This window comes from Passer montanus, unplaced genomic scaffold (genome assembly GCF_014805655.1).
Source record: "Passer montanus isolate IOZ18808 unplaced genomic scaffold, ASM1480565v1 scaffold44, whole genome shotgun sequence".
NCBI classification, from domain to species: Eukaryota; Metazoa; Chordata; class Aves; order Passeriformes; family Passeridae; genus Passer; species Passer montanus.
Window position 1 is genome coordinate 6,402,241 of NW_024369262.1, and position 13,982 is coordinate 6,416,222.

Consider the following 13,982-nt stretch of genomic DNA (forward strand, 5'->3'; position numbering starts at 1 on the left):
GAGGGATGGAGGGATGGAGGGATGGAGGGATGGAGGGATGGAGAAGGGGGAATGCACCCCCAGCCTTCCTTCACTTCAGTCCCCATCACTGCCAGGAAAAGCACAGGAAAAGAAAAAAACCCCAAACAAATCCCCATTTTGCTAAACATACCAGGAAGGAAGATTACTAAGGGAAAAAAAAACAAAAACAAAAAAACAAATTCTCCCCTTGCACCTAGAGAGACAGAGACATTTCATTAAATGCCATTAATCTCCACAGACCCAAGCATTAGCTAGTTAATTAGACTAAAGTACAGTCACATTTTAACGCTGAGCATTCGCTATTCAACTGGGATAAATGAACAACTAAAGTCCAAAACCTTAATTCAGTATCTAATTAAAAAAACAGAAAACAAAATATTCAGATTATGAAATGCTTGCCAGAATAATACATCATAATTGATGTAAAATCTGCTCTTTATTGCATCTGATTTTCTCCAGTCTCCAAATCAGGCTGTTTTCAATCTTCAGATTTTTTTCAAGCGCCCTGTAGAAATCCCAACACTTTAGAAAGGACAACTGTGCAAAAAGCAGCAGCAGACACTGCTGACCTCTCCAGAGAGAGCGAGCTCCTGCTAAGAGTGGAATTTGATGTCCATTCCAGCATTTGCCCCACGCTTGAAAGATGTCTGTTACCAAAAACCAAGGAAAAAACCCCCTACGTGTAGAAAAACAAAATCCCCTTTGTCAACACAACCTGATTTTGCATTCTTTAACACAAAAATTTAACTCACTAATATCCCCCGCGTAGTAAAACACGTCCTTAATTGTTGGAGAACAAATCACATGGGACAGCTTAACAGCTCTGTTGTACCCATTACAAACTTCTCCAAGTACCTCTGTAGAAACAGGTAACTGGCACTAAAGACGGTTTAAAATGTAAATTAACCTGTAAAAGGTATTGGGAAGGGGGACAGGCACATCAAGCTCAAGATCAAAATTCTGGTAACTTTAAATTGTATATTACCGATGGCATCAATCCAACAACATAATCCAGAAGCCACAAGCCCCACACACTATAAACTCTTTGCCCAGTGCAGAAGCAAGCCAGGCACACTATTATTCACCAATTAGTAATTAGATATGTCCTAGGAAGAAAAGAACCTCTAAACATTTGCCTACATTAGTCTGGTTTAAAATTCTGCGAGTAGGCTGTTGGGGTTTGTTCTCTTTTTCTTTTCTTTTTTTTTTTTTTTTTTAAGAGCTCCCCAGCACCTCTCCTGTGCTATGCCTGGGGGTTTTAAATGACACAGGGTTTTTCCTAGATGCCTACTTTGTGCAATACCCAACACAATGGTTCAACACACCCAGTTACACTGCTTGCTTTCCTGAGGAGCTGTATGCAATAACAGTCCAGGCAGTTGCTCAGGTAGTTTCCCACCACCAACTTTAAACCACTTTTCCTTATTGACTTGCATGTACAACTTTGCAGCCTTTTTCTCCCATTTTTACCAGAAGACTGAAGTTACCCAAGCTGACAAGTGTATACACAAGTGCCATACATCAGTTAAATTAAGTTTTTCCAATAGACTCTCAAAAACAAATAAAAAAAAAAGTCAATTACAAAAGTTTTCTTTCAGCCTCTGGCTTTCAAAATTCACACGCTGCAAGCTTGGCTTTGAAACTGATTTGTTTTCATTAGCACAACCTAAAGAGCAACAACCACCCGTATTCCACAGGCAGCTCCTGCAGCAGTGGCACCTGGAGGGAGCGCGGGGGCAGGAGCGCCAGGACTGGCCACACCACTGCCAGGCCACTGCTCTGGCCAGCCTGACCAGCTGGACACCCGCAGCTCGCTGTGCCCCTGCTCTCACAGAACAACACCCAGTGCCCCAGAGCTCGGAGCCTCAGCAGAAACTTGCCATCCCAGGCTTAGACACAGCCCCGCGCAGCGCATCTCTTGAGTTACACAAAAGAAAATTTGCAAACAATGAAGGCAGAGATAGATCCCCATCCATCACAACCACAGAACTGAAAGCTCGGCTCCAAACAAGCCAGAAGGCTGCACTGAACCCAAAGACTCCTCACAAACACAGCACAGTGCCCACCCAGAGCGGCGGGGCTCCGGAGAGGCGGCACGGTCCCGCTGCCAGCCCGGGCGAGCGGCTCTGCTCGGACACTCCTGGGCCTCAGCCACGCTCTGACCCCCCCAGCAGCAGCTCTAAAAGCTTTCACTGCCAATTCCCCGGCTGAAACCCGAACTGCCTGGCAACAATGATTCTCTGTGTGCCTGAAATCCTATTATCGATCCTCCTACTTACCTTGGGCTGTGCTCGTCGGGGAAACGCAACTTTAGGGTCAATCTGGGGAAAAAGAAAGGGGAAATCAACAAGGTGGCTTGGGTTGTCATTTCACATTATTTTGATTTTAAATCACTGAATTATTAATCCCTCATTTCTCAGGCTTGTAATTCAGCACACCGGGTCATCCAGAGCTGCTCTGGAAATGAGAGGTCACAGTCTGGGCTTGTCTGGGGAGTTTGGCAGGGGCGGGGAGATGGGAAGGCAGGAAGAAAACATCTCTTCTGCACTTCTCCTCCATCATCTTCTGGGCAGCAATCCCCGTGGGTGCTCAGGGAGCTCTGGATCAGTCTCTGGGTGCTGCCTCTACCACCAAAACTGCATGTTGAGGATTATCCACATGCCCTAGAGGTTGTACAGAAAGAGGGCCAGCAATCCTGACCAACACCTTAGCTGGGTGCCTTTGACACCTGCCCCTTCCTGCACTTGGGTTTGAGGTTACTCCTTTTTTTCTGCTTTGTTTTGCTAACTGACAAGCAACACCATACAAAAAAGGAAAGCCAAAAGCAAAGTCAAATTATTCACATTTCAGTTATTAAAACTGAAACATGTGAAGGACTAGAGTCTCCTCCATAGTAATATGCCCAACTGATCTGATTTACTCAAAGAAAATAGGTGAGCAATGGAAACCTCCAAAGGGGAATTTCTGGGATGGGACGGGAAGGAAGAAGAGTAAGTTACAAACGAGTTTCATGTGTGTGAAATATACACGCACTGAACTCAAAAGTAAACAACTTCCTAAAAAAGGCTTTCCATTAAGGAGTTATTGACTATCCACGTATGAAGCACGTCACCACAGACAAAAAGAAAGGGAGGAAAAAAAATCCTTGCTCTACCCCCCTGCCCTGCTTTAAGATGCAGCGTTGGCTCCCCTTGCGCTGCATGAATTAGCACGTCCCCTCTGCACTCCAAAATGCTAATTCTGCAGCCTCACACAACTTCCACAGGGGTCATCTCTAAAAAGGGACTCCTCTCTCCCATTCAAAAATGACACGAAACCAAAAAGGCACCACCGCAGGCACAAAGAAATGGCACCCAGTGGTGTTTGGAGGGAGCACGCAGGCAGAGGGCTGGATGTAAACAAAAACATCAGCCCTTTCACCAACAGCTCCCCTCAACGCAATAAAATAAAATAAAATAAATAAATAAATAAACGCCTGAGTGCTGCTGGCTCTCAGCAGCACCTGCACGCAGACATCCCCGCACAAAGGGGCTGCAAAAGGATGTTTGGAAGGACTGGATCCTACCTAAACTGTGCTGTCCTTGCCTGTACAACAACCTGGTGCCACTAACAATGACAGGGTTAAGGATATTGGGAAGGACGGGCTTTTTTAGAGTTTGGGTCTGGTTTCTGTTGTGTTTCCCCCGCCTTAAAGCAAACCCTGAAGAAGAGATGTTTCCATTTGGTATTGTTATGCCTGTGGTGATAAATATTCCTGTCACTGCTAAATAACCATGGGTCTCTCTTAAAAAGCAGTTTTACTCAATTAATTTGTCAAAATGGGAAATACCGCAGACATTTGATGTGCAACTGATAAACTGATTCGCCTCTATCAGATACAATATTTGTATCTTTTTTAGGACACACCTGAGAAATGAGCGATTACATGCCATTTTATTGTTCAAAAAGCATAGAAAGTAAAATTATTTATCTAGAGAGCTAACCTTTTCATAGAGATTAACATTATCTACAAATATATTCAGCACTGACTAGGCATTTGTCTACTGGGGAAATACAACAGGTACGGATTTTCCACAGCGATACCCAAAGGTGGAAAAATATGCACTTTTCTATGTTTGCTCCAAAACTACAAGATTTCCCACCAAAGAACACCAGGCCCACCAGAGGGACATCACTGCAAAGTCCTGCTGGTAAATAGCTGGGAGAGCCATTAAACTCCAAAGCAACACATTCATTTTTGAAGGTCAGTTCAAAGAGCATGGAGTCCCTCGCACCACAGCGACAGATTTCCTAAAAGAACTGAATTTTCCTTCCCAAAACCTTTTGCATAAACACCATCAGCCTTTGAAAACAAACGCTAGCAGCGAATGTGGCAAATCCATACCTTTTGCATAACCCTGTCAACTATTTAAACAACAACCAAAAAGGAAAACAAAAACAAACCAAAGTTCTACCAAAAAAAAAAAAATTAGTTAGTTAGGTACAATTCTACTTACTGTATCTACAAGTCCTCTAGGAAATGACTATAATACTATTTCTGATATGAATGGCCATTACCTAAACAAAGCTTTTAACGTAACTGTAAACAAGAGCGACGTTTCCATGCCAATACCCAACCGATCTGCCTCCTGTGCTGAACGTTGAAACAGAGTCAAATGCCTGGTTATACCGCACAACAGTTACTACAATGCTCTACAAATACACGCCTGACAGGACCTGCCTGGCTCCGGGCTTCACTTCTAAGCTGCGTTACTGATTCTCAGGTCAGTTTTGTGTTCGGATTGATTCAGTCATTATCACACAACCAAAACCGAGGCAGATTTGCCCCGTGAAGCTCTTCACCCCTCCCCCGGAGAAGAGCAAATTAATACATCGCAGGGACTAGACTGTGATACAAGAAAAAAGCTGGGGGAGGACCTAATTATAGTCAGAAATATGACAGGGTGTCCTCCCATGTTTTTTTTTTTTAACTCTCGTTCAAGATACTGTTTGCCTTTGTTCTTCTTATCTAAATTTATCTTTAAAAACACATAGAGAATATAGCTGTACATGAAAAGTCTGGTGAGTTTAATTTCAGGAGCACGGTTGAATCAGTTATCTTACCATATCTGATTAAACCTAAAATCAAATTATTAAGGCATGCGAAAGCATGGGCTTCGTGTTCAGGCAAGCCCAGCAGAATCTGTAGGTCGAATTAAAACACTAGATTCCACCTGCTTCCACAAGAGCTTTAGGCTTTTTGTTTCCATATAAATTACATTTTTAAAAGAACATATCCTCATGTTTGCTCCCTGCTTCTCCCTTTCTTCCTTTAACTACAACCTCGCACACACAGGCGCCCGTGAGATCCTGCAGCACCGAGGCAGGATTGCTCCTAACACCACGCTCAGGTAAAAATAAACCCCTTAAGCCCCAGGAGACAGCCTGCAAGCCCCAGTGGCAGCAGGGACCAGGCTGGATCTGCCCGGCAGAACGCCTCTGCAGACAGCTCCCTTCCCAAACACAGCCCCTCCAGAGCCAGCAGCACCAGAGCACTGATGACCTCTAGCAGTGTCCTTCCCCCTCCCCTCCCGGCTCTGCCGGGGCTCCAAACTACAACCAAGTAGGAGGCACAAAACTTCATCTTTTTGCTTGGCCTTGACCCCAGGGAGAAAGCAGGGCCCAGAGCTGCACTTGCCCCATACCTTTTGTTTGACCCAACACTGAAAGCACCGTACTGGGGTAGCGGGCAAGCTCAGGTGTGGAATTGTTGTTTAAAAAAATCCCCAAACATGTGTAATGCTTATTTAAAAAAAAAAAAATCAGCTGCATCTCACAAGGATTTTTTTCCTTATATTATGCACTGGAGACTGAGCGCAGCAAAAAGCTCTGGAGAAACAACAACACATTAGGACTTGTGCTTCTCTACCACATCCACTCTCCAGCTCTTGCAGAGCTTCCCATAAATTACCGCGTGCATTTCGCCGGGGCCCTGCCATCACAGGTGAGGGGACCTCTCCAAAAAATGACTTTGGGAAATGACATGAGCAGCAGCTTTCACGGTTTGACAGCAAGTCACTCCCACCTCGAAACGCGCTCAACAATACATAAATAATCAATCAAAAGAATCACAAAGTTCCCCGCAGAAAGCATGCCGCAGCCCAACACCGAAAAAAGTTGGATTTTACTCCACAGCTTTTTCAATGTCACCGCTCAATAAAATATAAGGCCGGGGGAGGAGCCAGCGGTCGGTACGGGTGAATTCCGATTTAAAAAAAAAAAATAAAAAATAAAAAGAAGAAAGTTACCGCTTTTGGCAAGTTAAAAGGCAGAGTGTATAAAAATATAAAGGCAAAGGCGAGGCGCGCAAGGTCCCGGTTCAATGACAGGCTGGCACCGCCCGCGGCACCGGCCCGAGCGCGGCTCCAGCGGCGGGCGGCGGCCCCGGCGTGCGGGCAGGGCGGCGGGCAGCCCCCGCAGCACCTACCGTCTTGGAGTCCAGCTCGTGGTGCGGCTGAGCCAGGACTTTGTCTACACTCGCCGGATCCGCGAACGTAACGAACCCGAAGCCTCTGCGAGAGACAAAGAGCGAGGGGATGGCGGGGAGGGGGGGGGTGGTGATGAGAATTAGAGCCAAAGGAAGAAGTCATAAAAATAAACCGCTGCGTCCCCCTCCTCCCTCCGCCCTCCCCCGCAGCCTGCGGGAGCGGGGGGCGGCCGGCTCCGACCCCCGGCCGCTCTCGGCTGCACCGGCCGCTTTGTTTCCTGCTCGGGGCTGGAGGGATGCGGGCGGGGAGAGCCCTCCCGCAGCGCCCCAGGCGTGCGGGGGGACGCGGGGCCGGCATGCGGGGCTGCCGCCGGGGGGCTGCGGGTCCACCCGCCCCGACCGCAACTCGCGAAGTTTGTCAGCCCGAGCGCGGGGTGGGCGGCGGTTTTACCTGGAGCGCTTGGTGGTGGGGTCCCGCATGACCATACACTCCCTAATTTCTCCGAATTTGCTAAAATAGTCTCTAAGGCTGTCTGCGGAGAGAGAGCAGAGAGGGAGAGGAGGGTGAGGGACGGGGGGCGCGGGCAGGGCCCGGCGCGGCGGGACGCGGCCCACGCGGGGCGGGACGCGCGTGGGGACGGGGCGGCGGGCGGGGGTTACCTGGTGAGGTTTGCCAGCTGAGGCCGCCGATGAACATCTTGCTGGAGGGAGAGAGCAGAGCGGAGTTGAGCGCCGGTGCGGGATCGGCCATTTTGACGGGGCAGCTCCCGGCGGGGCGGAGGGGCGCGGAGCGGAGCGGCGCGGAGCGGAGCGGGCCCGGCGACCGGAGGATCTCACTGGAGAGGCGCTGGGGCAGCAGCCAGATCCGTCACACGTGGGATCGGCTTAGCTCAGCGCCGCGCCGGCGCTCCCTCCCCCCGCCGCCATCCTCCCCTCCCTCCATCGCGCCCCTCCCTCGCGGGGGCGGGGCCTCCGCCGGCGCGTGGCCCTCCGTGACGTCGCCGTGACGTCACCGCGCCCTCCCCGCGCCGCCCCTGCTCTCCGCGCGCGGCCGTCCCTCACGGGTGTGCGCGACAGCCGGGGCTGTGGGCATGGGGCTGTGCCCACAGAACTGTAACCCGGGACTGTGCCCCCGGGACTGTCCCTGGGGCTGTGGGCATGGGACTGTGTCCCCAGAACTGTCCCTGGGGCTGTGGGCATGGAGCTGTGCCCACAGAACTGTCCCTGGGGCTGTGGGCATGGGACTGTGCCCTGGGGCTGTGCCCCCAGAACTGTCCCTGGGGCTGTGGGCATGGAGCTGTGCCCACAGAACTGTAACCCGGGACTGTGCCCCCGGGACTGTGCCCTGGGGCTGTGGGCATGGGGCTGTGTCCCCAGAACTGTCCCTGGGGCTGTGGGCATGGAGCTGTGCCCCCAGAACTGTCCCTGGGGCTGTGGGCATGGAGCTGTGCCCCCAGAACTGTCCCCCGGGACTGTGGGCATGGGACTGTGCCTTGGGACTGTCCCTGAGGCTGTCCCCTGGAACTGTGCCCCCAGAACTGTCCCTGGGACTGTCACCTGGGACTGTCCCCCAGAACTCCCCCCGGGCCTGTCACCCCCTGCCCGGCCCCCGGCCCTCACAAGGGCTGGCCTTTGCCTGAAGCTGGCTGTTCCTGCCAGCCCCTGCTCTGCTCCCCACCCCGCACAGCCCAGCCCTGCGTCAGGGGAGAATTTCGGGGGCTGGGTGTCCAGGAGAGGAAAATTAAATCTTAGGGACTCGGGAAGAACTCGGGTGTTACTGAGAGGCACCATCCCCTCACCAAGCCTGGGCACCGCAGCCACGCTGCCTCAGCACTGCCCAGGCCCTGCGGACACCCCGGGTTTAAACTGCGGCTTTCTGGGGCTGCTCGTGCACCCCGAGCCCCATGTCCCTGTGTCAGCGTGTCCTGGGGCTCCCCCATGTCCCTGTTCCCTGCTGTTCCCTCACCCCGGCGTTCCCGTGTCCTGGTTTCCCCACAGCCCAAGGTTCCAGCAGCACCACTGCACCCCTGGGCCCCACAGGCACTGCCCAGGCAGGGTTTCCCTCAGCTCCTGCATTTCCCACTCGGTGTTTGACCAGGGCTTTGCAGGATGGGGTGCCAGCTATTGGTGTCATTATCTAAGCAATCAAGTTTGCCTAAACTAAGGAGCATGGGCCACCCGCCCAGCAGGACTGAGCCACGTTGCCCTACATTTTCAGAGATATCCGTGGATTTTGAGTTCTTCCACCTGTCCAGCACCGAGTGCCTCCCAACCAAAGACCTCCCAGCTCAGCAGTCAAGCCTGCAAGAGCTGTTTTGGGGTTGCCAACTATTTCCAGCTCAGGAATTATGATATTTTCACTGGGGCTGGGGGCAGTATGTGGATGTACTTTCCAGCAGGGACTAATGAACAAGGTGGGAATGAGTGGATGTGTGCAGGGCTGGGAGGTCAGGCCCACTGGAGAAACCCCCCTCTTCATGCTGGGATGCTGGCCACTGTAAAATGGGATATAATTCCCTTTATTTGGTTTGTTTTGCCATGAAGTGCTGAACTCTGGCTCAGCAGTGGGGCGGGCAGGGAAAAGGGGCTGACCCTGCCCTGCCCCAGCAGGGTGAGCAGCACCAATGTGCAAAGGAAATGGATGGGGGGATTAAAGAACAGTCTTTTTCTCCCCCCTTTGAGCTTCCTTTAGATCTTAGCTATTTCTTGTAATAATCACCGGGAAATTACTAGTCAGGAGAGCGGTTCCTGGGGTTATATTACCCCTTTAATCTCTCTGGCAGCGGTGCAGAATTTTAAAGGGGTTCCAGAATGAACAGGCACAAGACAGATTTTGCTGATGGACAGAAGGAACTTCAGTGCAGCTGCTTATGGCTCAGAAAGAAATTTTGATTGCCATATATTAAAAGGAAATCTCCACTGCTATCCCTTCCATCAGCAAACGTTACAGGTCAAACAGCTTTGAGAAGACTTTATCAGTACGTTCTCTCTCCACCTCCCCCGGAGCTGAGGCTGGGTTCAGGGATGTGACAGTTTCAATCTGTTCAGTCAGTTTTGCTCCTTCTGAGCACTTTGCTGTCACAGCAGAAGCCAAACCCACGGCACCAGGGAAGCTCTGGGGACACGCCTGGCACCTGAAGCCCAGGGGTGACAAACTAGGAGCCACTGTCCTGCTCCTTTGGCAGCAGTCGACAGCACCCAGCCCCAAAGGTGCTGTTCCAGCCCCGCTCCCAGATTTTCCTCCAGCCCACTGAGAGTTTGCAGGCTTGCCCTCTGCTCTCCTCCTCTCCAGCCTTTAATGTTCGTGCTAAAAATCCAACGTCCCAGTGGAATTTGGGAAGTAGCTAATGAACTGCAAAGCTGACATCTGTAACTGCCGGCCAGGGATAACATTCTCCCTAGCTGCACAATTAAAAGTTGAAGCATTTAGTCCAATAACTAGGAAAGTTACTGCTATTGATTCAAACCAGCCCAGATCCTCCATGGTGGCTCTGCAGGACACTCGAATTTGGGACAATCACATCTGTCCACATACTCACGGTAGCCCCTACTCTCATTAGCAGGTTTTAGCCTCACCAATTTCCTTTCAATTTTTACGACTCCCATTTCATATCAGAGACTGAGATGCAGAGTTTGTTAAGATGAGCATTTATATGGTCAAAGTGACATGAGACCCCAAATCTCCTTGGAGAAACATGGGCCCTGAGAGCCTGATTTCTGAAACAAAGAGATCTTGGGCTCCCAAACTAGTTGGGCATGGATTGGGAATGCTGTTCCAGGTAGGGAAGGCGGCAGGTCCCAGTTTCCCAGGCTGCAGCCGTGCTCCTTGGACATCCTGTCTTTGCTGTGCAGCGATGCCGAGGGGCTGCATCCACCTCACGCTGCCTGGAGAATGAGTTCATCTATCTGGGGCTGTAGAAATCTGCATTTATGTGTTGTATGCTCTATAAATTCAGTGTCATAATAAAAAGGATCTAAATCTTTACTGAATAATTCATTTTCACGCATAGGGAAGAAATAATGACCTATATTACATTCCATCTATCATTTAGCAGGTTGTGGAGATTGATCGGCGGTGGGTTCCGAGGTCCCCGGTGAGGAGCAGGGCCCTGCCTGCTGCCCAGCTGTGGCTTCACCTGACAAACATTATTTAGACAGAATTCCAGGGGGTGGTATGCTGGGGAGCTGCCAGGAAGTCAAAGATCATTTAAAATGCAGAATGTGTCATTGCAAACAATTGTTGTTCTTGGTGCACTGCTGCCTCAGGCGTTACCCCAATGCCTGCAGCACCCACAGAGCCACACCAGGAGAGGGGCTGTGCCAGCCCTGCCTCGGAGCAGACTCAGCACAGGGGATGGGAGACATGTCTTTGGGGTGTCAGACTGCTCAGGGCTGTCTAGGTACCATCCACATCTCCAAAGAGCCGGGCAAAGACTTCCTGTGTGTCCCTGGGATGCACAACGGAGGGCAGGCTCTTAAGTGCACAGCCCTCAGCAGCTTTGGTTGTGATATTTGTAGGCAAAGTTTCAGCAGAGTGCAGACTTAGTGCGTTGGATATTTTTGATTTAATTTTGGGCTGCCCATCCATTAACTTGACCTGTGTTTCCTCGTGGTGAGCTCTACACCTCCTCCCATGTTCCCTGCCCCTCTGTTTCCACCTGCTCCACCGGCTGAAAGGAAACCACCAAACCCATGAGCGCTGCCCAGCCCTGGGGCTCTCAGCAGCCCAGGGCCAGGCAGGAAAACAAACAAAAACCACCGAGTCTGGCTGCGCAGGAGGGAGTGACTTCAAAACACAGCAGCCAGTCCCTAAACAGGAATAGGCTATCCCAGAACCAGTAATTTTAGGGAAGCAGTACTGGTTCACACCTGGTGCAAATGTGGCTCTATATTTTGGGTAGAAACTGGAGTTTTTCCCCATCAAGTTCCAGATCTGCATCAAATTATTTCAGCATTTGCTAATGAAGACATTACACTGACCTTATTAAAAACATGATTTTCATCTTAACTGAGAAAACAGCGTTTTTTTCAACTGTTTCAAAAGAAGAATAAAACCCAAATATTATCAGACCCATCTTTCATATGATAAGGGAGGAGGGGGAAGCTCTGCAAGGAAAGATTTCAAAGCCTGCTTTGTTTTCGTCAGCTTTGAAATCAACAGACAGCCCTGAGAATTCTGTTTTTCAGAACCACGGTGTTTAATTCTATTTACTACTTCCAGGCAATTCTATATATATACACAGCGAAAAACCCAAGCAGCTCACTTTAAACAAATCCTCCTGCTTTTTTCAGATGTGTCATTCCTCCTGCGGGTAGGATTGCAGGATACAGATCAATTAAGTTAAAGCCAAAAACAAAGCAGGGAGGAGAGGAAGGGAAGAGCAGGGTTTGTGCTGTCCCTGGGCAGCTCTCCCTGCTGGATCTGGTGGGCACCTTGGCTTCACCTGAAGGAGGGCGTTAGGGGGGAATTTGCCAAAGGCTGCCCCACCTCTGTTGTCTGATAGAGCAGCTGGAAATCCAGCCTCTCACTCCTGTGCTTGCACAAATCCAAGCACCCCAAGTTACCCCCTGTGTTGTCTCTCACCCTGGAGTGGACAGAGTTATGCCAGAAATCCCATTTCCTTCCCTCTCCTGAAACCAGGCTGTCTACCTTATTTCTCCCCCTGATTAATTTTTACCAAAGGCCTTTAAAAGCCTCTGATAAACTGCTCCCAAAGTCCAAACTAATATTATTAACTATGAATCTTCTCCTATAAATAATTCCCAGAAGTAGATCAATGCTACCACTGAGTCAATGGATTCACTGGAATCATTTCTTCCTGTTACTCTTGGATTTTTTTCTCCCTGTCGCCACTAATCAATTATGATGATAAAACTACCCTGGAACACCCCCAAAATAAAGATAAACAGTGTGTATTATCAGAGGCTGGGGCTGTGTACGGTGTTGAAGATGCGTTACCTTCTCTGAGCCACATTTGTTTTCCTCCACAGACAGTTAAGGGGAAAAAAAAGGAGGCCCAGTAAATGAATGGTCTGGTGTAACACAGCATTAATTCCCTGACCTTCCGCATTGAGTGACTAAGAATCTCAATCTCAATTATTCCTTTCATGATGGAATCTAAAATAGACACAGCAAGTCCTCACATTCTTGCTCAAAAGCAGGAGAGGTGGAATGAGACGAGTCAGCCTGATCACACTGAAACCACATCCATTATCAGTTCCATGTCATTCAAAAAAATCGACTGCGGGAGAAAGCAAGAGCATCCAAGGAGAATTATTGCAAAACATGTGCTGGCAGGATCTGGATAAATACAGGCACTCATTTATATATGCACATGCATTTAAAATTCACAAGTGTGGAGCTGAATCAGGGGTAGGAAAAACAAGTCACTCCCCAGAGGACACCATCGCTCTAAATTAACAACAGGCAGATCAGAACTGATGAAAACACCCTGAGAGGTTGATAAGCAAAGCTCCCTCTCTGTAGATTGTGGGGACCCCTCACATTTTGAAGTTTAGGCATTCCTGCACCTTTGGCATGATGGAAATGGCAAACCCATGATTTCCTGTCTGCCTTCAGAGTTAACTACTTTGTTTGCTCCTTTCCAGTTAATCAAATGATTCTTATTGCCGATACAGCAAACTCCATGACCATTAAGTTCGCATCAAAGGACACACAGCAAGAAAGTTTCCATGAGGCTTTAGACTATCTCAGCACAGATCTTCAACGGGCACAAAATCCTCACAGTCACACTACCGTGTGTATTGGCTAAAGATCATCCTTCATCCATGGATCTTTGAAGGTGTTTTCCTGCAGATGGGAAACAAGGACAAAACAGACCCAGCTGTGGGATGCTGTCTGTGCAGGGGCTGCTGTCCAGCCACGCCTGGCCTCACTCTCTGCACACAGGGCTGTCACCCTGGCCTTACCTTTCATGCAATTCCTTGGCTTTCAGTGTAATTCACTGGTTTTCCAGCAGCAGATGTGGCTCGAGCTCCTCAGTTTGCCTTTCTAGGGCCTGGCACAGCACGTGGCCAGGCTGCAGCAAGGCCGGGAGACAAGGAGTCACACACAGCCTCTGGCCACATCCTAAATTCCAGCATTGTACGTCAGGAAGAAATGTGCCTGGGAAATGTAGCTGTAACTACATTAAAGCCCCATAATTCAATTGCAACCACATCATTACGGAGGTGCAGATCAGATAAGCAGGGAGAGCGAGGGAGCTGGGCTGTGCCGGCTGCGGGAGCCGCTCGGGCGGGAGAGCACCGTGCTCCCTCCTTGGGGATGTCCCGCACATCTAAAACACAAACCCACCTCTCCAGGCAGCGTCCTGCACTCCCTCCCTCTGCCCCGACCCCGTGTCACCCCTGCAGCCCAAGGGCAGACCCTGCATCCCCACCTTGGGAGGGTATTTGGATCCACATGGGCCCTTACCCCGATCAGACCCCATCCTCTTCACCAGGGCAGTGCTGGTGAGCAGGGGGAGCACTGCAG

The 13,982-nt window shown here is 50.1% G+C and overlaps 1 protein-coding gene across 27 annotated transcripts in view; it reads right to left on the reverse strand.

Moving 5' to 3' along the window:
- The window catches only part of MSI2 (musashi RNA binding protein 2), a 201,414-nt gene extending 194,146 nt beyond the window's left edge, over positions 1-7,268 (reverse strand). For 25 of the 27 annotated variants that reach the window (XR_005628805.1, XR_005628802.1, XR_005628800.1 and 22 more), the window contains exons 1-4: positions 7,148-7,238; positions 6,939-7,020; positions 6,488-6,572; positions 2,301-2,342 (exon numbers count right to left, since the gene is read on the reverse strand). Coding sequence is in view for 19 of the 27 variants with exons in the window: in XM_039720453.1 (XP_039576387.1) it covers positions 2,301-2,342; positions 6,488-6,572; positions 6,939-7,020; positions 7,148-7,238 (300 nt within the window). In the remaining 8 variants the exon portion in view is untranslated. Of the gene's footprint in view, positions 1-2,300; positions 2,343-6,487; positions 6,573-6,938; positions 7,021-7,147 lie in introns of those variants that run through there. The other 2 variants (XM_039720438.1, XM_039720459.1) reach the window with 2 other exon arrangements.
- Between the last annotated feature and the right edge of the window lie 6,714 nt (positions 7,269-13,982).